The 21,586-nt window shown below is 40.5% G+C and overlaps 1 protein-coding gene across 1 annotated transcript in view; it reads left to right on the forward strand.

The window, feature by feature from the left end:
- Positions 1-21,586, forward strand: part of CA10 (carbonic anhydrase 10) — a 432,852-nt gene that overhangs the window by 68,066 nt on the left and 343,200 nt on the right. The window contains exon 3 of the mRNA XM_054688693.1: positions 7,757-7,831. Coding sequence (XP_054544668.1) covers positions 7,757-7,831 — 75 coding nt within the window. The remainder of the gene's footprint in view (positions 1-7,756; positions 7,832-21,586) is intronic.

The raw sequence follows: 21,586 nt of genomic DNA on the forward strand, positions 1-21,586 counted from the left end.
ATAACTTAGAGTTGCTTACTCTCTCTTGCAGCAAATAAGGACTGCAAAAGATATAATAATAGAAGAGAGTTGTGAAGGTTAATCTCAAAATGATGTGAGAGAGTTAGCATGTGAAAGCATAATTACTTAGTCTATGGAAGCAGGTGAAGTGCCTGGGAGTCAACCTGAAATATGGTTCTATGGGTTCATAGGAGGAATAAAAGGACTTCTAGGTATCAATCAGGTACCTAGTGGCTGGTTTGAAAAACCTGGCAAGGGGCTATGGGCAGAGTTTATAGGAGGCCCTCCAACTCTGGTAGTTTAACCCAATAGAAATGAGATTCCTCATGAATTTTATGTAAACGCTGGTGACCAATTTCACAAAGTCTATAAACAATTTAGTATGATACGTACTTTTTTGTAGTGCTAATGGATCAGATACCATCAAACATAATTAGAAATGCATACGTTTCCAAATTCTTTTATTTTTTCTTTAATGTAGCTCACTTCCTAAACATTTGAGTAGGAAACATTTAAGGAGTAAAAGTCTTTTCTAGGTCAAAGACAAGAATTAGCTAACCTTGGGTAGCTGACCAAATCCAGCTCTCTGTCCAGGTCTGTAAATAAAATATCATTGGTATACAGGCACACCCATTTATTTGTGTAAAATTTTGCTTTAAGCTACTTCACTTTCATAAAAGACCTACATTAGTATCTGTTTTTGCTAAACCCAAGAAGTCTGAAGAGGATTTTCGCTGTTACCATGGAAGACAAAATGTGAAAATAGCTTTCAGCATTTTTTTTTTAATTTAATGAAGTGCCAATGTTTTACATCCTTGTTAATATTTTGACATTTTAGGATTTCTCCCCTCAGGTGTGGGCCCCACTTTGACATTTGTTTTTCAGCACTTTTCCTTCCCCAAGAACTGCTTCAAACAGGATGTGTATGTATTATGTCCTGCTTTTATTATATATTAGATTTATTTTAGGTTTTATATGTTTTTGGAATAACTTTGTAGGATTTGGAGGGGGGGAGAGCAAGGCCTAGGAATGCTCAAAAAATGTCCATATAAATGAATAATAATAATCGTTCTCTTTGTTTTAAAAACCTTTTAGACTTAGAAAGGGTGGCTCTACTCTCAGATAGTGGGGGAAACCTGGATGGCTTATGGCTGCTTCTAGGCTACCGTGGTAGAGCTGAGTAGTTGAGAGAGAGAGGGATGCCTTCAAAGCCTATATATTTACTATCTGGCCATTAATAGAAAAAGATTACCGACCCCTAGTAGAGGACCCTCTACTTTCTAACATGGTGTCCTTTCTCTGTGTCTCAGTTTCCTCATCTAGCCAACAAGTGACTGGCAGAATGAGCTGTGTCTCTCACAATCCTGAGATTCTGAGTTTTCTTTTGAAACTCACACATCCCCCTACTGCCACTATGAAAAAGGAGACTACAATTGAAATATGTTTTCTTTACTGTCAATAGTGGGGCTCTTGCTATGTATATCTTCTCATCTGGCAGAATGACAGCTTTTATTGTCAACACAATTTTTTTTTCTTTTTTATGAGACACCTGCCTTTATCCCAGAGGCTGGTTGTAGGTAAGTAAAGAAAGTATGGTCTATAGACAAACAGAAGCAGGGGCCGCTGCAGCACCTAAGGCTGCTTTTTCTGCTCACCTGTTCGCACTGAGGAATTCTCAATCAGCTCTCCACTCACTAGAAATCAGATGTAGATAACAAGATATCTGTTCAGGGTCTGACTGGGGTATTGAAATGGAAATCCAGTACTTGGTGCCCTATCTCAAATAAGTTGCTCATAGCAGAAGTTTTTTAATCATTTTTTCTTGTTTTTTTTTTTTTAATACAGAATTTATTTCTTCCCTCAGGTAGTTCTTCCTGGTAGTTCTCCCACCACCTTGCAGAACTTTAAATGAAGTGCCTTTTAAATGTGCTGTCCTGTCTTCCTAAATTGCCAAAGAATATGAGGCCAGACTAGGCATACAAAGGCATTTGCAGACATCTTCCATAAAACACCTTCATTTTCAACTCTAGCCCACAGCTCTCAGAGTTTGTAATTGATGGCCCATGACGACTGGTTTTTGCGGGCAAATTTGGATCCTTCACAATTTTTTCCAAAGAAAGCTAATTGAAGGTCTGTGTTTCTGTCATGACAATACTTTATTCAGATGGTTTGATGGTCTTGCCACCTGCTATAAACTTGCATAATTCCACTTCTGAGTGGATGATATAGGTGAAGATGTAATGATTGGAGATGAAAGAGAAAAATATTTTGCAACTTTCTGGATGAAAGCGAGTCTGTCAGTAATAATACCTTTGTCAGTTGCAACACTGCTAATTGTCCAGGCATTTCTTTCTTAAATTAATGCTTTGGTCAGACTGATAGGTCTTCCTTAGCGGGGTGTGTCTGTGTACTGGGGTGGCAAAGGTACTCTACACTGCAATTCAGAGATATAGGGAAATATGTGCCTTTTATCTGTCTAGATAACTTCATCCTCTGATTAGTGCTCAACATAATGGTTTCACTCTCTCTCATTAGTAGGTATAATTGGTGCTACAAAAAGACCCTTTAGATCTGTGATTGTCAATAGGGGTGTCCCTGTTCCTGGGGGAGCATTTTGGAAATGGGTGAGGACACTTGAGATAGTTTTAATGAAGGAGGTTGCAATTAACACCAACCAAGGGGAGACTGAGAATATGCTTTGCAATATAACAGACAGTTTCAAACAGTGATAAATTGTTCCATGTCCCAGTAGACACTCAAGTGAGTGAAAAACTGTTTTGTTTACCAGAGCCTATAAATATCATTTGGCATATGGACACAAAAATACCTCTTACCTAATTTTAATATAACTTGTTCTTCAGTCAGGCAAATACTGTGTAAATCAAGGGAAGGTAGTATTTTATTTTCTCCCAAACTTTGCTAAGACTTTCTCACTATTTTGATAGATCCTACCACTGAGGCCCAAGGCCCTTGTGGATTCTAGAAGGGCCTCCAATACAACACAATAGCATGATTTGTACCTGTTTCAATCAAACAGCCAATTTCTTCGTTTTATGCTCTAGTGAATCATGCCCAAGTACTTACAAGTTGAAGTGTATAATATTTGCTTGTTAAATATGTTTTTTGTATTTTTCCTTTCATTACAGTTAAAACATTCCATTGATTGTGCTGATTGTTTTCATTATGCCATTTTGATAATTAGTAAGAATTTTTCATACAATTTTTTTATTTTGTTTTACATTTTACATCCTTGTTTGTTTTTTTCACAATATAGGATTTCTCCCCTCAGCTGTAGTCACTATAGTTTTGTCACCATCAAAGCACCCATAGTTCTCTACCATTGTCCATTGTGCTCTCCTCTCAGACTGTTTTCTCCCCTCCCCTATTCCTCGTGAAGCCTCAGATCTATGGTCTCCTTTCAAGTGTTGGTTTTAAAGGTTGTCTTTGTCTGATCTCTATGTTTGGTCTCTATGTTCCACATATAAATGAAACCATCCAGTTTTCTCCTTCTGGCTCACTTCATTTAGAATAATTCCTTCTAGTTCCATCCATGTTGCTGCAAGTAACATTAGTTTATCATTTTTGATAGCTGAGTAGTAGTTCATTGTGTATATATACCACATCTTGACCCAATCATCTGTCTGGGAAATGCAGGTTGTTTCTATATATTTGCTATCATGAACAGTGCTATTGTAAACATGGAATTACAGATTTCCTTTTGAGTTAGTATTTTTAATACTCTTTGGATAGATGCCTAGCAGTGGAATTGCTGGGTCATATAGTAGATCCATTTTTGGTCTTTTGAGGAATGTCCACACTGCTTTCCATAGGGCTGGACCAGTCTACATTCCCACCAACAGTGTAAGAGTTTCCTTTTACTCCATATGCTAATTTTTTTTTTACATTTGCTTTTTTAAGTTTTGTGCATAAATGAGCAATTAGCAAACTTTCTCATTAAAGAGCCATATAGGGCACATTTTAGGATGCATTAGCCAAATTGTCTCTGTCACCACCATTCAACCCCACCATTGCAGCGAGAAAGAAGCTCTAGACAAAATGTGAACAAAGAAATGGCAAGCCAGTGTTCCAAATGAATTGTTGGATACCGAAATTTGTATTGAATGTAATTTTCACAAGTCATAAGGTATTATTCTTTCACTGTTTTTTTCACTATCTAAAAATGTGAAACCATTCCTATCTCATGGGTAGTACAAAAACAGGGAGTGGGTCATTTCTGCTAGCAGAAGATAGTTGGCACTCTGTTCTTGTGCCTCATGCTCAAGTGCTTGCACACTGAAATTTATATTCTTAGCAATTTCATTGCTTTTCTTTCTACTTTATAATTAAAGCACTGTGTTTGTGTACTATGGCCATAATTAAGCACTATGGCTCTTTAAAATGAATGTGTATAAATGCTGTAAACAAGACTTTGTGAAACAGCTTGGTAAAAAATTTTAATGTAAAACAGAAATGTTTTACTGCTGTATAGATCCTTACTTGGAATGATGGAGCATGTACAAGAGAGTGTGGATTTCCCACTAATGGGCTCTGAGAATAAATAGAGAAGGTTGATTAATGGTTAAATTGTCCAAGGGCAGGTAACCGTCCTGACTGGATGGGTAAGAATTGGTGAGTTTTGATAAAACCCAGAAGTTCCTGTCTTTGATAAGGAAAATCAATCCTGGCTTATCTCTGATGCAAAGCTCTTAGATGATGTCTGCAGTTAAATCCTTGCAGACTTTTAGAAATGTGGATCTTTTCCAGACTTGGGACATGTTCCTGCCCAACACAGCTAGGCTGAAGCTCTGTTGAAGTGAAATGCCAGGTTGTTTTTTTTTGAAGTGGGATATTCTCTCTGAATTTCATTTAATTATCATCAAGTCAAGCGTTACAAGGTGTTTGTTGAAAAAATAAATAAAAGGCCACTGGGTCCAAGTACATTAGGTTACATATGGTTTCTAAGCCTTTGGGATTTACCTCTCCTAGTATGTCCATTCCATAAGCTAAGAGGGAGGTTGAGGAAGGATCATGCAATGTCAAGGCCTAAACAAACAGTGAGATCCTTTTTAAAATCGAGAGATATTATTTCTTTACTGATTTGGTAACTTTGCTCTCATGTTACTCTGAATCTGGTTTCCTGACTTGGTCAGGCTTGAAGATCTTCAGGGCTGCTTGCTACTATAGATACCTGCATTCTCTGCTGAATCTTTCACTTGGCTTCCATACTAGACAGAATCTCTCCAGCATCTGCTTTGAGGTCACTTTTCTCTTTGCCTGCTGCCCCGGAACAGGTGCACTGGCTTTCAACACAGCACCTCCAGGATCTTCCTTGAGCTGTAGGAACATCTGAGCTCTATGAATGCCACTTGCAAAGTCAGACTTTGAAATCCAGCACTTTAATGCATCCATACTCTAGATTTATGCTGGGCAACGTGAAAGGTGACATCGTTCCTTAACTTTAAATAGGTTTTTTTTATTTAGCTTTTCTAAATTCCTGCTATGAGTGAGACCATCCAGTATTTTCCTTTTTCTTTCTGGCTTATTTCACTGAGTGTGATCCCTTCCAGCTCCATCCATGTTGCTGCAAATTGCATGTGTTTATCTTTTTTGATTGCTGAGTAATATTCTATTGTGTATATGTACCACATCTTCTTTTTTTTTTTTTTAATTTTTTCTAGAGGCATGTCTTATTTATTTGTTTGTTTGTTTGTTTGTTTGTTTGGTTTATACATGCACTGGGTACAGTCAGAAGCGTGGGAGGGTGAGAGAATTCACCAGAGCCAGAGCAGGGAGCAGAGCAGGCAGAAGGACTGAAGTACACTGCTGAGGGGAGCAGCGGGCGGCAGGAGAGGTCTGCGCGCCATGTGGGACCCTCCTCCGGTGGCCGGGGAGCAGCCGGGGATCGAACCGGCACCGCAGTGGCCGCGGGCAGCTTCTCAACCCAGTGCTCAACCGCTGCGCCACCGGGGAGGCCCTGTACCACATCTTCTTGATCCATTCATCTATTTTTGGGCATTTGGATTGTTTCCATAGCTTAGCTATTATAAATAGTGCTGCTATAAACATAAGGGACCAGGAAAAAAACTAATTATAATAAAGTAAAAATCAAAATCAACAAGCAGCTATAAACCAGAGACATACTACAGGTGGGGAGGAGGGGGTAGGATCAAAACAAGGGGGGTGGGAATTTTATGGGGGCTATAACCAAGATGAAAATGCATACATTGTGCAAAAAATGAAAAATGATATAAAAATGTATAAAATAAAAATAAATGAATAGGTTTCTTTCCTTCTCTACATGTTTCATGAATTCCCCTGATGCCAATATCAGCTCCAGAAGGAGTGGACTTCTCTTTTACTCAACCTATATGATAAGCCCTCCTTCAAGCCATCTTCCCATCTCTCTGCCATGGGAGATGCTAGGAGTTAAGCAATCCAAGCTCCTTTGGAAGCTACAGGAATTTAGCAAATCCTCTCTCTGCACAAAGCTTTGTTTTCAAACCTGTTTATTATCTTGTACTATTCTCTTTAACCCAGAATGATGAGCATGAAGGAGAAAAGAAGGAAGTTAAAGTAAAGGTCTAACATTTGCTATATTCTTGTCAAATTATAAGTATGGTGGAAATTGCCTTTGTTAAAAGATAAACTGAGGCATATTAAACTGGAAATTTACTGAGTCAGAATTGATTGGATTCAGGCAATATCCATCTAGCAGGTAGAGAGGAGCTCCAAGGAGCTGTAAAAAAGACTTTTATAGCCAGAAAAGACCAGGACAAAGGAAGTCATACCCAGCCAAAAACTTGATTGGTTATTGCAAGGTTACTTTTCTTTGGAGGATGGACAGGGTCTATCAGGCATATGTCCTAACTTGTGATAATCAGAAGATTCCTGGTTGACTGCTTTAAGATCCATCTCTGGGAGAATCAACACTGTAAGCCTCCATTCGGTAATGTTGAGGTTTAGCATGAGTGGCTCCATTTGGGCCCTGTTTGGTTTTTTAACACTTTTCTTTCCTCCAATGTAACTGAGAGCTGAAATATGAATGCATATTAATTAGCAGAGGGATATGTATAAATTTATGTGGCACTAAACTTTGGGGTATATAATGGTTTTGGCCAAGTCTTTACATGAGCTGTCATACATATCAAGGATTATCCTGAGCTTACTTCAACACCAGCTCACTAATTTCTATGATACATTCCAATTTCTTGGACTTTCCACCCTTTCATCCTATGATGCTAAAACCCTCAGCACAATTACTTAGATTGTTTTCATTTTCCTGGGGTGTGAGGAGAGCTGGCTAATTATATCCTCCCTCTTCTAGCTTGGTTCCTTCAGCAAACTCCCTTGACTCCTAAAAGTCCCAGACATGTGTCCTTAGTAGGCTTGTGGATGAGCTTACCTCTTTTGAACAAACCCAGTAGATTGTGTGTAGGTGTGCTTGTGTGTGTATGTGTGTGTGAATGTATGTATGTGTAAGGGACGAGTAAGAAAAAAGTGAGAGACAAGTGATGTGAGAATTCAAATAGGCTTAAATATATAATGACTGCCTATTTCTCTTTAATAGGCTTTTGATAAAACTTTATAATAGTCTATTTACAGGTTAATCTATTTGAAAATAAAAGGGGGAGCTGTCATTGACATTTGAGTTGTCAAGGATTATTTTATATGTATTCACCCACCTTGCTTGGACAGCGAGGATATAATACTTCTCTGCTATGATCTTAGTCTCTCTTTTCCATTGTTTTCCCTTTAGCTCAACAGAATTCACCAAAAATCCATGAAGGCTGGTGGGCATACAAGGAGGTGGTTCAGGGAAGCTTTGTTCCAGGTAAATACACAGTTATTCTTGTTATTTGCCTTTTAAGGAAAGAATTTGAATGAAATATTATCTGAATGAAATGTGTTATATATCAATGTACCATTCCTAGAATTTTGGAAATAATTTGTTACCTGGCATAGAATATTTTCAAAAGATGGCACAGTCTGACAAGTATTCAATGAATATTTCATCAAGACATCAAGAAAAGGTTTATTAAATGAGTGGTAATTTCACCAAGACAGCATTTTTCCATGTGAGCCTATATCCCAAGATCCTTCCATCCACAAGTGACTTGCCAAGGAGCAGGTGATGGAGGATTGATGGTTGAAGTTGTCTGCTGATAATTGGTTAAGTGAGGAAGGGCCAATTCTTGGCATTAATGAAACAGGAAGTTTAGATGGGCTGATTGTGGCAATGAGGCTTGCTGAGATACGCACTCTCACATAGGTCACTTCAGCCACATCTGTGGTCAGTACATAGCAGATTGAGTCAATTACCAGCTAAAAATAATAGACAAAGTGGATGCTGTCAGCGTGGGGGAGCATGCAAAGACATGGTCGGACCAGAAGCATACCTTGACTTGGGTATAGACATCTTGTCTTCTCCCACCCCTGCCACCCAGTTTGGTCCTCATTTTTCTGTTGTGTCAAGACTTTAACAGGGAGAGATGGAAGGGAAAGAGTAAAATGTTAATAAGAAGGCTGGAAGGGAAGATAGGTAAGACATGTAGAAGCATTTTTAATGCTTAGATGTGAGAGAGTGAGAAATAAAGCTCTCAAGAGAAGCCAGTGTGTGGTCTCCACTAAGGCCCTGAGAATAGAGAACCCCAAGTGTCAGATGAGGCCTTTGTAGTAGGTGGCAAGTAGAAAGAGCAGTGCCTCCCAGGTCGCCTTGTTCATTCTTGGCTGCTGTATCTCTTCTGTCTTCTGTAAAGTTCATTGCATCAGTTGTGCTGTGCAGAGCTAAGCAAGTAAGTAGCCCCCTATGAGCCGAGCTAGGTGGTGAATTGCATGATTTGAGTGGCCCCTTTCCTCAATAATAAATAAAGTCCTCTTGGGACTTTCCAAAGTAGTGGGTGATCCAGGAAAAAACCAGCTGACTGCCAAAAATGTCTCATAAACTGATGTTATTAACTTGATAAATCTACTATGGGACATTTATTCTTTGGCCTAATAGATAGAGAAACTGGACTTGGTTAATTCATCCAGAAATTATCAGGCTCCTAGTAGTAACCTTATAACAACTGAACTGACACAAGCTATGTTCATTTGGCATCATACAGATCCATGGCATTCTGTAATTACAACTGGGGACAGCCCTTTCCAGTGGAGAGAAAGCTTGTATTTCTTTTTTTCTGAGCAGACTACTACTCATATGCAAGATAACCCATAAATTGCATTTGTAATTATATTTTTACACTTTGTGATTATGGAGTAAGATCATCAGAGGGCTTCCAACCAGGTTATACTAAGTCTCGTAAACTAGTATTATCCCTCTATAGTGACTCAAATGCTCATCAATAAGACTGCAGGGGTGCAGCAGAATTTTGCTTTTCTGCCTAACCCTTTTTTACATTTCACCTTCTGTTAACACATTCTTTCTTTAAACATGTGTGAAGTCTTAAGTTCTTTCTAAGACAACCATAGTAAAGAAGTTTTATTGTCATGTGTTGATTTGAAAGGATTTAATTTACCCTCATTTCCAGATTTAAATGAGATAATGTAGACAAAACCTGCTCAGCAGGGAGTCAGCAGGGAGATGTGGAGGTCCAGGTCTCAAGTCTGGGATCAGACAGAGCAGAGTTGCACCCGGTTCCAGGGCTCCTAATGGGGGGATTATCAGCCAGTTGCCTATGCACTCTCAGCCTCCCAGCTTCCTCCTCTGTCAAAGTGGAGATAAGGACCAGATCCGCTTCATGAGATGTGGAGAGGATTAAGTTACATAATGCGTGTAAAGTGCTCATGGTTATGTCTGGTGCCTGGTGAGAGTCAGGACAGGTCAGTATCTGTTGAAATAACTCGTTATTGTATGAGGAACAACATGACTCGATATTTGATACTTCTCTGCTTGAGTAAAGGCAGAGAGCTAAAATCTGGAAAATGTAATAATGTTTAAGTGGGGTCTCTCTTGATGTCTAGAACATGGAAGGTGCATGGCAAATGCTCCCTGAATTTGAAAGCTCCAAGTGTCCTTACAGGGGCACTCAGCTGACTTGCTCATCCTCAGCATTTAACAGTCCCAGAGCCTGAAGCCCGCTGGCAGCCTGGTCAAGAAAACTGATACCTGAGGATTTCACTTCCCAAACTTCTGGGAACGCCAACTCTGTTAAAAAAAAAAAAAAAAAAAAAGAGTCAAAAGAATCTGTGAATTAAGAAATTGCACCTGAGGCTCTTACATCTAAGACTCCAGATGACCTACTTTTAACTGAGTTGGTGCTCAGGGCAAATGATGGGCTTTTTATCTTTTATTATCATTGCTCGAATTTAAGATTAAAATTGCCCTTTGCTTTGCTACTGGGATTATTTTCAGTTTATGTATGTGTGAATGAGAAGTTCCTGTGACTTGACTATTTGGACAAGTTTTATCGTCCCTTACATTCTTCACAAGAGTATCTAGAAATAACTGCCGGTTGGCATAACCGTTGTGAATCTGTGACTTCAACAGAATGTATGGCTGATAGAAATAGATATGATTTCTATAGTGAGGGCAAGAAGCAGGTTGATGTATCAACAGAATACCCCACTTTGGTGAGTTTGGTATCTCAAGGACAAGTCACCTGGCATGCACTGTGTGGGGCTGCTGATTAAGAGGTAACTGATAAGTGGTTCTTATTCAAGGGTGAACCAATGGCCTAAGGGGGAGATAATCCATAAATCCGTGATTCAACATAACAATTATTCTAATAATAGAGTTTATACAACATATAAAGGAGGCCATATGGTGATTCTGCCTGCCTGGTGTTTAACTGATATTGTTGTTGACCTCCTGAGATCCACACCTTCATCCACCATCACCATAAGCAGACTTGCAGGCAGAACCCTGATTTTATCTGAGGATTCACCCTCCACACAACCACATGCTTAGACTTCCCAGCACCCGGAGGTTATTCTTAGCTAGTATCTGTACCAATCACGGATATTTCACTCTTACCAATGATTGATTTACACATCCTGATGATTAATTTTATGTGTCAATTTAGTTAGGCCATGATACTTAGACATTTGATCAAACATAATTCTAGCTGTTCCTGTAAAGATAACTTTTAGTTGAGGTTGACAATGAAATCAGTAGATTTTTAGTAAAGCAGTTTACCCTCCATGATGTTGGTGAGCCTCATCCATTCAGTTGAAGGTGTTAAGAGTGAATGACTGAGGTCCCCCAAGGAAGAGGGAATTCTGCTTCCAGAAAGTTTCAGTCTTAAACTGTAATACCTGTTCTTTCCTGGGTCTCCAGCCTGCTGTCCTACACCATGTATTTCAATTTTTCAGTTTCCTTAATCCTGTGATCCAGTTCCTTAAAATCTATCCCAGCTTCACATGTCTATATAGTTTATATATATATATATATCTAATACATATGCATGCGTGCACACACACACACACACACACACACAGTCTGTTTCCCTGAAGACCATGGTGAATACACTAATGCAGATATAAACTTAGATAAACAGTTTCAGTCCATGCCAGGTAGTGGGAAGTCTGCTGAACAAACTCTGGGATAAAACCCACACTGAAGTTGGCAGAACAGAAAACCGGGAGGAATTCAGCTCTTGAGCATTGAATTAACTGTCCCAGCATTGATTTTCTTAAGTGAGGTAACAAGCCTCTTATCAATGGAGCCACTTAGACTCCAGCTTTCATCATTTGTAGCCAAAAGCATTCTTCCAGATTCAGGGTACTCAAAACAAGGAGAGAAGGAAGAAGTTGGAACTAGTTTTGACAGGGTTCAGGATTACCCAGGGTGAAGAAGGAGGAGAATGAGGAATATCAGAGTGTCCTGCACTGCCAAAGGCATGAGGGTGCCCCTACTGGGCAAAGGCACCTGGGTGTTTCTCAGCATCTAACAGGCAAAGAGGAACATGGAGCGTCATGAGTGAGGACCGTGAAGGTGGTCGGGGGCCAGGGCAGGAAACCATCTATGTATGTTCAAGAGCTTAGACAAATCACTTTTAAAATAGAGTAATTATGAGATATTTCTAAGTTCTGGAGTGGCACATCTGAGCATGTAGCTTAGGAGGCCAGCTATGGCTACATAAATGGAGATGTACTGCATTTCAGTGAGGATATCAGAAGCAGGAAGATCAACCCATGAGGTGGATATTTTAGTCATCCAGGAAAGAGATAGTAAACATCTACACTAAGACTGTGAAAACTGAAATATTGGGTTAATCATGCTATTGAAGGATGCAGCATATTCCAGTAGATCTCTCTCACACATGTGTATAACACATTTATATTTTAGCATAAACATACACATTTAACACATTTCTGGAAAACTTGTGCCAACTTTTTGGCACACACTGTCTATTCATATTATATTTACCCAAAACAGCAGGGAAATTGGACATTCTTTTTAGAGAAGACACTGTACCAGGAACTGGCATTTCAAAAAAACACAGTCTCTAATTCTTGGAGTTACAATCTTGTGGGATAGACATTTGATAAAACTAATCAGCAACCTCTTACCTCCAGCATCTGCAGTGTTTGAATGGGGGGCTTGTCTTCTCTCTGTGCAAACCAGGACAGAATCCGGGGGTCGCTTCCATGTTAAAACTTTAAATCATGACACTTGGGTATACATTTTTCCAACTTTAAGAAACTATAGGGCAGATGAAAAACCTCTCTTCCATTCCTCATATTCCATCTGGTCCAACAAGTTCTCTCTGGACACTTGCTTATATAGCCTGGCTGGCCTTAGCCTTGGTGGGTAATTGCACAAAACAAGGCCCACTGTTGCCTCCAGGAACTGAAGCTGGTGGACGAGGTCAGTAAATGTCTATCACCAATGATGTTTCCAGGATTTCCATGGAAAGTGTGTGGAGCTACATAGTCTGAGGAACACAGAAGGCTTCCTAGCAGAGGCAATGCCTAGGCAGTCACAGCAGGAATGTGTGCTGTTCTTCTTGGAGAAGGAGGGTAGAAATGGTAAGCTGTAAAGACAAGCAAGATGGGCAAAGGCCAAGAGGCTAGGAAGGGATAAACTCATTGGAGCAAGAAGAGCTCAGGGATGTTCAGGCCATGGAGTGGAACTGGGTCCTGGACATGGAAGGCCATACAAGTGGGGTGTTTAGATTTTACACTCAAGATATGAGGCGCTGAGAGAGAGATTGAAGCTAGTGCAGAATTCAGGGAGATGTGAACGCAGAAGCTGTGAGGACTCTGGAGAAGGTCCAGCTTCAAGAGATCTTGTCTCCTTCTACCCACTGCCCCTCCAGGACAGAGTGCAACCCTTGCATACAGTAGGGGCTCAATATTTGCCAAATCAACTTGGATTACAGCACAGGAACCCTTGCCCCTTGAAGCCAGGTATAAATCATCCTCAGAGGCATGCATGGGCATGACACACATAAGAAACAGAGCCAAATTCACTGGCTGGAGGGCACAGTGGAAGAGGCAACATGGTTAGAGATTGGAGACCATGCTTAGTGTGGGGGCCATGCTTTAAAGTATCCACAAGGAGGCAGTAGGGGTAATGGGAGGACAGTAAACAGTTATAAGCAATTTACTCTTCCTCTGAGACCTGACAGGCATCAAGGGGTCACAAAACTGAGTTTCTAACCATCTGAATGAGATTGATAGCATATCTCAGCTTCAGTTCTGATCAGGATGAGCTTAGGACGTTGCTTTGGTTCACTGCTCTATCCTCTGGGGTGTTCTTTAAAATAAAGTAGAAATGGTTTGCTGAGGCTAATAAACTCTCCCAACATGCAATTTCCCACCCCTTCCTTGTTGGGTGGTTTTAAAACCTCAAGATTGTTAGAAGATGAAGGTAATTATACCTATTAGCAACCACCTGTGGTTAGCGCTGATGCCTAATTACCTGTGTTGCTCAAAATGGTCAATTTTCTTTGCTTAAAGCAAAGAAAAGCTCCTGTTACACACTAGTAAGGAACTCACACTTTCTTTCTCCCAGCGGGCCTCCTGCATGGGCAGCAGACTGGATGGTGGGGTGCTGTGCTTGTTGGTTTAAGATGACCTGCCCAGGGTCATGCACACCCTTCATTCCTCCTTATGGTAAATGATGCCCACATCAGCTTTCTATTGCTGTATAATGAATCACCACGCATTTAACAGCATCAGTTGACTCACTTTTAAGACCTCACAGTTTCCTTGAGTCAAAAGTTGGACATAGCTTAGCTGGGTTCTCAGTGAGGTCTCACAGGGTTGGGTTTTTTTTTTTAATATATTTTATTTTATTTTCATTTTGGTTATAGTCCCCATACAATTGCACCCCCTCCTTATTTTGACCCTAATCCCTCCTCTCCTCCCCCGCCCCCATAGTGTGTCTCTGGTTTATAGTTGCTTGTTGATTTTGCCTTTTTCTTTATTATAATTAGTCTTTTTTCTGGTCCCTTCTTTAGGTTTTCTAAATTCCTGCTATGAGTGAGACCATCCAGTATTTTTCTTTTTCTTTCTGGCTTATTTTGCTGAGCATGATCCCTTCCAGCTCTATCCGTGTTGATGCAAATTGCATGAGTTAATCTTTTTGATTGCTGAGTAATATTCCATTGTATATATACACCACATCTTCTTGATCCAGTCATCTATTTTTGGGCATTTGGATTGTTTCCATAGCTTAGCTATTGTAAATAGTGCTGCTATAAACATAGCGGTGCAGGTGCCCTTTTGAATTAATGTTCTTGTGTCCTTTGGGTAAATACCTAGGAGTAGAATGGCTGGATCATATGGAAGCTCTATCTTTAGTAGGTTGAGGAATCTCCATACAGCTTTCTATAGTGGTTGGACCATTTTTCACTCCCACCAGCAGGGCAGGAGAGTTCCTTTTTCTCCACAACCTCACCAACATTTGTTGTTGCTAGTTTTTTTTTAATTTGTGCCGTTCTCACTGGTGTAAGATGTTATCTCATTGTAGTTTTGCATTTCCTTGATTACAAGTGATGTTGAACATTTTTTCATATGCCTGTTGGCTACAGGGTTTTAAAGCTGGAAATTCAGTTGTTTTATCTCCAACAGCCAAGTTCATGCAGATCCTTGGTGGAATTCAGGTTTTTTGGCAGTTACAGGACTGAAGACCTTAGCTCCTATTGGCTGTTCCTTCTCCATCGGAAGAGGAAGGGATCTTATACATGGCCTAGGAAAGAAGCAGTTAGGTGGGCAGAAGAAGATACATAGAGTTTACGTGAGGACAGCAGCCCTCATCCAGGTGCCACCCAAACTGCTCTTCTAACCATTTCCTGTCTGACTCATCTTCCTGGTCTAAAACTGTGGCTTCTGATGCCTCTCCCTGCTCAAGCTTTTGTCCTGGCATATCTCTGCCTTCAGCCATCAGCTCAGCCCAGGTGTTAGCTCTCCACATCCTCCTGACCTCCTACCCTACCTGCAACCAATAAACTCTGCTGACATTGGTGTCAAGTAGATATCAGGGGCCTCCCCAGTGGCGCAGTGGGTTGAGTGCAGGGCTGTGAAGCTGTCTGCACTCTCTGAAGTACTGGTTCAATTCTTGGCCAGCCAGGGAGATACCCACGTGGCACAGCAGACCTCTCCTCTCTCGCCTGTGGCTCCCCTCAGCAGTGTCTTCAGTCCATCTGCCTGTTCTGCTCCCCACTCTTTCTCTGGTGAGTCCTCTCACCCCACATCTCTGGCCTGTACCCCAGTTCTTGTATGCATAAATAAATAAATCTTAAAAAAAAAAGTATATGTAAACCTTGCTTATGCTTAGAACATTAATTTCTCTGAGGGATAAAATTTGCACTTAGAGAGTCCTGTGTCATATTTATTGGTCGAGGGAATAACCCTTTGCTCTTGGAAGCAGTGAGTAGTCACTAGATTCTTGTTTTAGGTATTGAGTTTCCTTGAGCAGAAATGGGTAGGTGAGTGTCCTGATACTCTGTCCCTGGCCTGGTCTTTGTCATTACTGATCTACTTCCTCATTTGGCTCACAGAAGCAGCACAGAGTATCTGAATATGCTCAGCGGGTTGGCTCTTCCTCTAACCATATATGAAATCTTAGGCAAGCCATTTATTAACTCAGAGTCTTGATTTCCTCTTGTATAAATCAAAATATTGAGCTGCAGTTTTCAAGCACCCTTTCAAGCTCCAGTATTCTCTGAGAGTTTACTAATGTGATATAAGATTGGTTTCGGTGATATATTTAGTAGCATTAAGAAATAGAATATTGATTTAATTTCTAAGGTAATTTTATTATATTCTCACCATCAGTGTTTGGAAATGCAGTCAGTGATGTTAGTGTGTCTCTCCAGATTTCTGATCTCATATCTCAAGAGTATATTCTTGTCAATATAGGAGAGTGGTATTACACCGACTCACCTTCAGTTATAAATACCTTAGGTTATATTTTTCCCAGAAATTGGCATGTAGAAAGATTAAAATTTACTCTGTACTGGGTAGGTGCCAAACACCATGCTAGACACCATGGCTACAAACAAGAATAAACTAAAACTGCTGATACTAAGGAGCTCACAGAAATGTTTATAGAGACAGATGTGCAAAACAGGGATTTCAGGATTGCCCAGTAAGGGATGTGAGATAGGACAGGTGAGACAATGGAGAAAGAAAGCATCTCACTCTGCCTTTGGAGTGAAAAGAGGCTTTGCATGAGAAGACTTCTCCTGAGATAGGTCTTACAGGATAAAGGAATCTACTGATGGTCGATGATGGATGGACAAGATGGCATTGCTGTTGGATTAGATGTAGTGGGATCTGACCTACCACTAAATAACAGGTGTAAACTTCTTGTAAGCAGTGAACACTCATATTTCTCCTTTTTGACTCTCCCTAGTTATTATCAACTCAGAGCTGTGTAATGGTCTGTGCACTTGACTCAGAGGTCATGTGTGTATTCTGCTTCTTCACCGGCAGATTGTATATTGTTTGGAAATTGCCTAAATTCTCAGAGTTCCCAATTACTTATTTGTTAAAAGGTCAGTAAAACCTATATCTCAGATATTTTTTGTAAAAATAAAAGTATTATATGTATTTTATGAAATGCATACAATTATATGTTACATGTGATTATATACTAGGCCTAGATATGCCTTATAGATTGAAATTATACAAAGGAATTGTTATTTTTGTTATTATACTCTTGCTTTAGACTAATTACGATCACAGGGAAGAGATCTATTGAGTTGTGGTACTATTCTGAGTTCATAGTACATCCTTCTAAGCCATGGAGACAATAAAAACCTCCTAAAGCTACGCTAACAATGGCACATTGTGTGTAAAGATACAACTTGCGCACAAGTGCATGCCAAACCTCCATACATCTTCACCACAGTGAGGGCTGGTTTGGATCAGGTGTCGTCCATTCAGTAGTCAGGTGGATGGGCATTTGCACCATGACTTCTAGTAGGCACACAACTTTTCTGGTGCTTCACACCAGTTCCTGGTGCCATCAGCACAGCTGGCTCTAGCCAGTCCACCAGCTGAGACTACTTCTGGAGCTTTAAGACCTCTAGCCTCCAGGGTACCAGTGGAAGCTCAGTGGCAGTCCACTCTGGGCACAGACAGTAAGGGTGCACATTGTCTGCAGAGAATTTACTAGCAATAATGAAACCCATGACACCACCAGACATTTTAGCTGGTGTTCATAATTCCCAGGTGCTGTAAGTTCTAAAAATGCCATTGATAAAATACTTATCCCTGAAAAATTATCTTATTGATCTAAGCTCTAAGCAGTTTCTGTGGTTACTGTTAGGTTTTAATAATAGATGTGTAATCATCAAGTTAGCACAATTGTGTTACTTATCCTTTAACAAGCACCATGTTCTACACAGAATGGGGGCAGTCTCAGTTATCAGTTAGCCTGTAATACGCAGGGACTCAGCTGTACCTGTTTGTTACAGGAGGAACCTTCCTAAGGGCTCAGAATTGATGGGGTATATTGTAAGGCAGTCCCTGTCTTAGGTCTTCATACTGCATATTCCTGAATTTAAACAATTGATTCCAAATAAACAAGGATAGCACTGTGGTTGTAAACACAAAGAAACAGAAGTTGAATTATTATTTTTGATTTTTTTTTTAAGATTTATTTATTTATTTATACAAGCACTGGGTACAGTCAGAAGCGCGGGAGGGTGAGAATATTCATCAGAGCCAGAGTGGGGAGCAGAGCAGGCAGAAGGACCGAAGTACACTGCTGAGGGGAGCAGCGGGTGGCAGGAGAGGTCTGTGCGCCATGTGGGACCCTCCTCCGGTGGCTGGGGAGCAGCCGGGGATCGAACTGGCGCTGCAGAGGCTGTGGGCAGCTTCACAACCCAGCGCTCAACCGCTGCGCCACCGGGGAGGCCCTGAATTATTTTATTTTTTAAAAAGATTTATTTATTTATACATACAAGAACTGGGGTACAGGCCAGAGTTGTGGGGGGTGAGAGGATTCACCAGAGACAGAGGGGGAACAGAACAGGCAGATCAACTGAAATACACTGCTGAGGGTAGCAGCGGGTGAGTCAGGAGAGGTCTGCTGTGCCATGTGGGTAGCTCCCTGGCTGGGGATCGAACTCATGCTACAGTGGCTGTGGCTAGCTTCATAGGTTGCATCCTAACCCGTTGTGCCACCAGGGATGCCCTGAATTACCTTAATTGTGACATTCTGTGTGACTATTTGAAGTATGTTTTGCAATTAAAATTAAAAACACTGAAGATATAATATTCAACATTTGTGTTTGGTAAGTGCAATTGTCAGCTCTTACACAAACTTTTATTAAATCTGAATAATGTGTTTGCCATTGAAATGTTATAGTCATTTATTTTAAAACTAAAGAAAATTGATTGTTTTTATTGTGTGATTATTACTGAAAATACTGGTGCTATTGAGAGAGCGAATATTTGTAAACAATCTGCTCCAGAATCAGAAACTTTAGGTATGCCACTGTATACAGGCTTTGTTTCAGGGGTAACCTTACATTCATTGAGAATGCATGCAAGAAGTGGGCAGCCCCAAAGTAGCACTCATGGCTGCCTTCTCACTATGAAACAGGGGTTTCTCTAAGTGAAGCCAACTGTGTTAACATCCCCAGTGCTGACCTCATTGCCTCCTGGCTTCCCAGCTAGCTGAGAATCCACTCTTCCCTCCTCATGTCAAAGCTTTCCATTTGAAAGACATGCTGCAACTTCATTGGAAAGCAGCTTGGTGAGCTGTTGGGAGGAACCTTTTAAGGGTAAATACTGCTCACTGAGTTGTTGTGTGATTATGGGATTGTTTACAGAATACACAGCAGGATGCTTCCCCTTCAGGTTGTACCTTTTTGTCAGGTGGAAGAGAATCAAAAGCTGCAAAATCATCACCCCACCAGGAAGCCTGCTTCTTATACCTAAAAAGATGACAGGGAGGTACCTGTGGATTTTGTTAGGAACATAAAATTCTGTAACATTCTCTAAAGGGCAAACTCTAACGAAAGCTTCCAGCAGTATCCAACATGAGACACCCTTATTTTGAAGATTTCATATTAAGAGGGAGCCAATTCCCTTCTCCAACTCCATCCTAGATTACAGGGTCTTAAGAGTAATGATAATGTCTGGAGGGGGCTTCCTTTCTCCCCCAACCCACTCCAGGTTTCCTCATGAATGAAGCCCATGGAGGCCATGATGATGTTTGCGTATCAGCTCTCAACTACACTGCAAGCTGACTTCTCCCCTTACTGAAGAGAATTGGTACACAAGTCCCAGACCCCTGGCTTCTCTTCAGTCTAGACTCTTATCACCAATTATGCTCCTTTCAAACACTTTCTCTTCCATTCCGGAAAAGTGCATGTTTCTAGATCAATAGTTTCTAGAACTGAAGGCTCCTTTGTGGTTTTCTGTGCCTGCTCTTCCTCCCATCACTTCTGTGGATCATGTTGCAGAGCCTCTGCCTTCTCAGCTATTCTCACAGCATGGAGGCCACCACCTATTTTATGTGAGCTAGTTCTGACCTCTGCCAAGTTTTGTCCTCACTTGCCAAGTCTTTGAACCACTCTGTCTCCCCCATCTTTGAGTACTGGGATGTCAATGGATGTAGCTAATATCAATTACAAACTCTTCTGTGTTTTATTTCTGGCTGCCTGCCTTACTCTTGGAGGGTTGCCTTCTCTTTCTTTTGATTCCTTCCCCCTCCCCATAATGATCTAACTGCTGCAGTTGCCCAGAAACATGCCTCATGCCTTTCTTGCATTTATTTGTCCTGGGAAGTGTTATCCAGGTTAATCAGAAGAAATTATGCCTTCATTTCAATATAAAAATAAGATATATATCACATTTTAATTCATAAGGTGGCATGCTCTCATACATCAATAAGAGAGTATAGCTATACTTCCTGATGTTTATTCATTTTGTATGATTGCAGCAAATTTTTCTTGAAGATACTCTTCTTGGAACCCTCTAATGTTTTGTTCTGATGCAGATTGGCTGCATTTAAGCTTGTTGTACACACTGGATTCTTGTTTTCATTTGTGTGTTTGTTTACCCCATGGATTATTTTGACTCGCTCTTCCATTGAGGTATACTCTTAAATTCACTTTATGATTTGCTGAGCCCCATATTTAAGTTTTCCTTTTTTTTTTTCTTTCAGGAAAGGAATATGAATGATTGTTTTTTGGATCCTCAGATGTCCAATAAAAGATCTTTCTTTGACCTTACACTTGAATGATTGATTGTTTGGTGATAGAATTCTGGTTTCAAATTACCTTCCTTCAGATTCTTCTAGGTACTACGCTGCTGTCAGCTTACAAAGAATGTCCAAGAGGAGAAGTCTGATGCATTGTAGATAGATGTTTCCTACCAGCCCAGGCTCCTACTAGCTTTTATTTTTTTTTATTTTTTTTTAAATAATAAACTTTATTTTTATGTTCCCCATACAATTGCAGCCCCCCCATTCTGACCCCAATCCCTCCCCTCCCGCCCCCGCCCCCCTAAAAGTGTCTCTGGTTCATAGTTTTTTGTTGATTTTGATTTTCACTTTCTTATTCATTTTCCTGGTCCCTTATTTAAGTTTTCTAGATTCCTGCTATGAGTGAGACCATCCGGTATTTTTCTTTTTCTTTTTGGCTTATTTCGCAGAGCATGATCCCTTCCAGCGCCATCCATGTTGCTGCAAATTGCATGTGTTTATCTTTTTTGAATGCTGAGTAATATTCCATGGTATATATGTACCACATCTTCTTGATCCAGTCATCTATTTTTGGGCATTTGGGTTGTTTCCAAAGCTTAGCTATTGTAAACAGTGCTGCTATAAACATAGGGGTGCAGGTGCTCTTTGGAATTGATGTTTCTGTGTCCTTTGGGTAAATACCTAGGAGTGGAATTGCTGGATCATATGGAAGCTCTATGTTTAGTAGGTCCAGAAATCTCCACACAGCTTTCCACAGTGGTTGGACCAGTTTGCACTCCCACCAACAGTGCAGAAGAGTTCCTTTTTCTCCACACCCTCGCCAACATTTGTTGTTGCTAGTTTTTTTAATATGTCCATTTCTCACTGGTGTAAGATGGTATCTCATGGTAGTTTTGATTTGCATTTCCCTGATGACAAGTGATGTTGAACATTTTTTCATATGCCTGTTGGCCATTTGCATTTCCTCTTCAGAGA

The sequence above is a fragment of the Talpa occidentalis genome, unplaced genomic scaffold (assembly GCF_014898055.3).
Source record: "Talpa occidentalis isolate TD23 unplaced genomic scaffold, MPIMG_talOcc4v2.1 talOcc4.7, whole genome shotgun sequence".
Taxonomy (NCBI): Eukaryota; Metazoa; Chordata; class Mammalia; order Eulipotyphla; family Talpidae; genus Talpa; species Talpa occidentalis.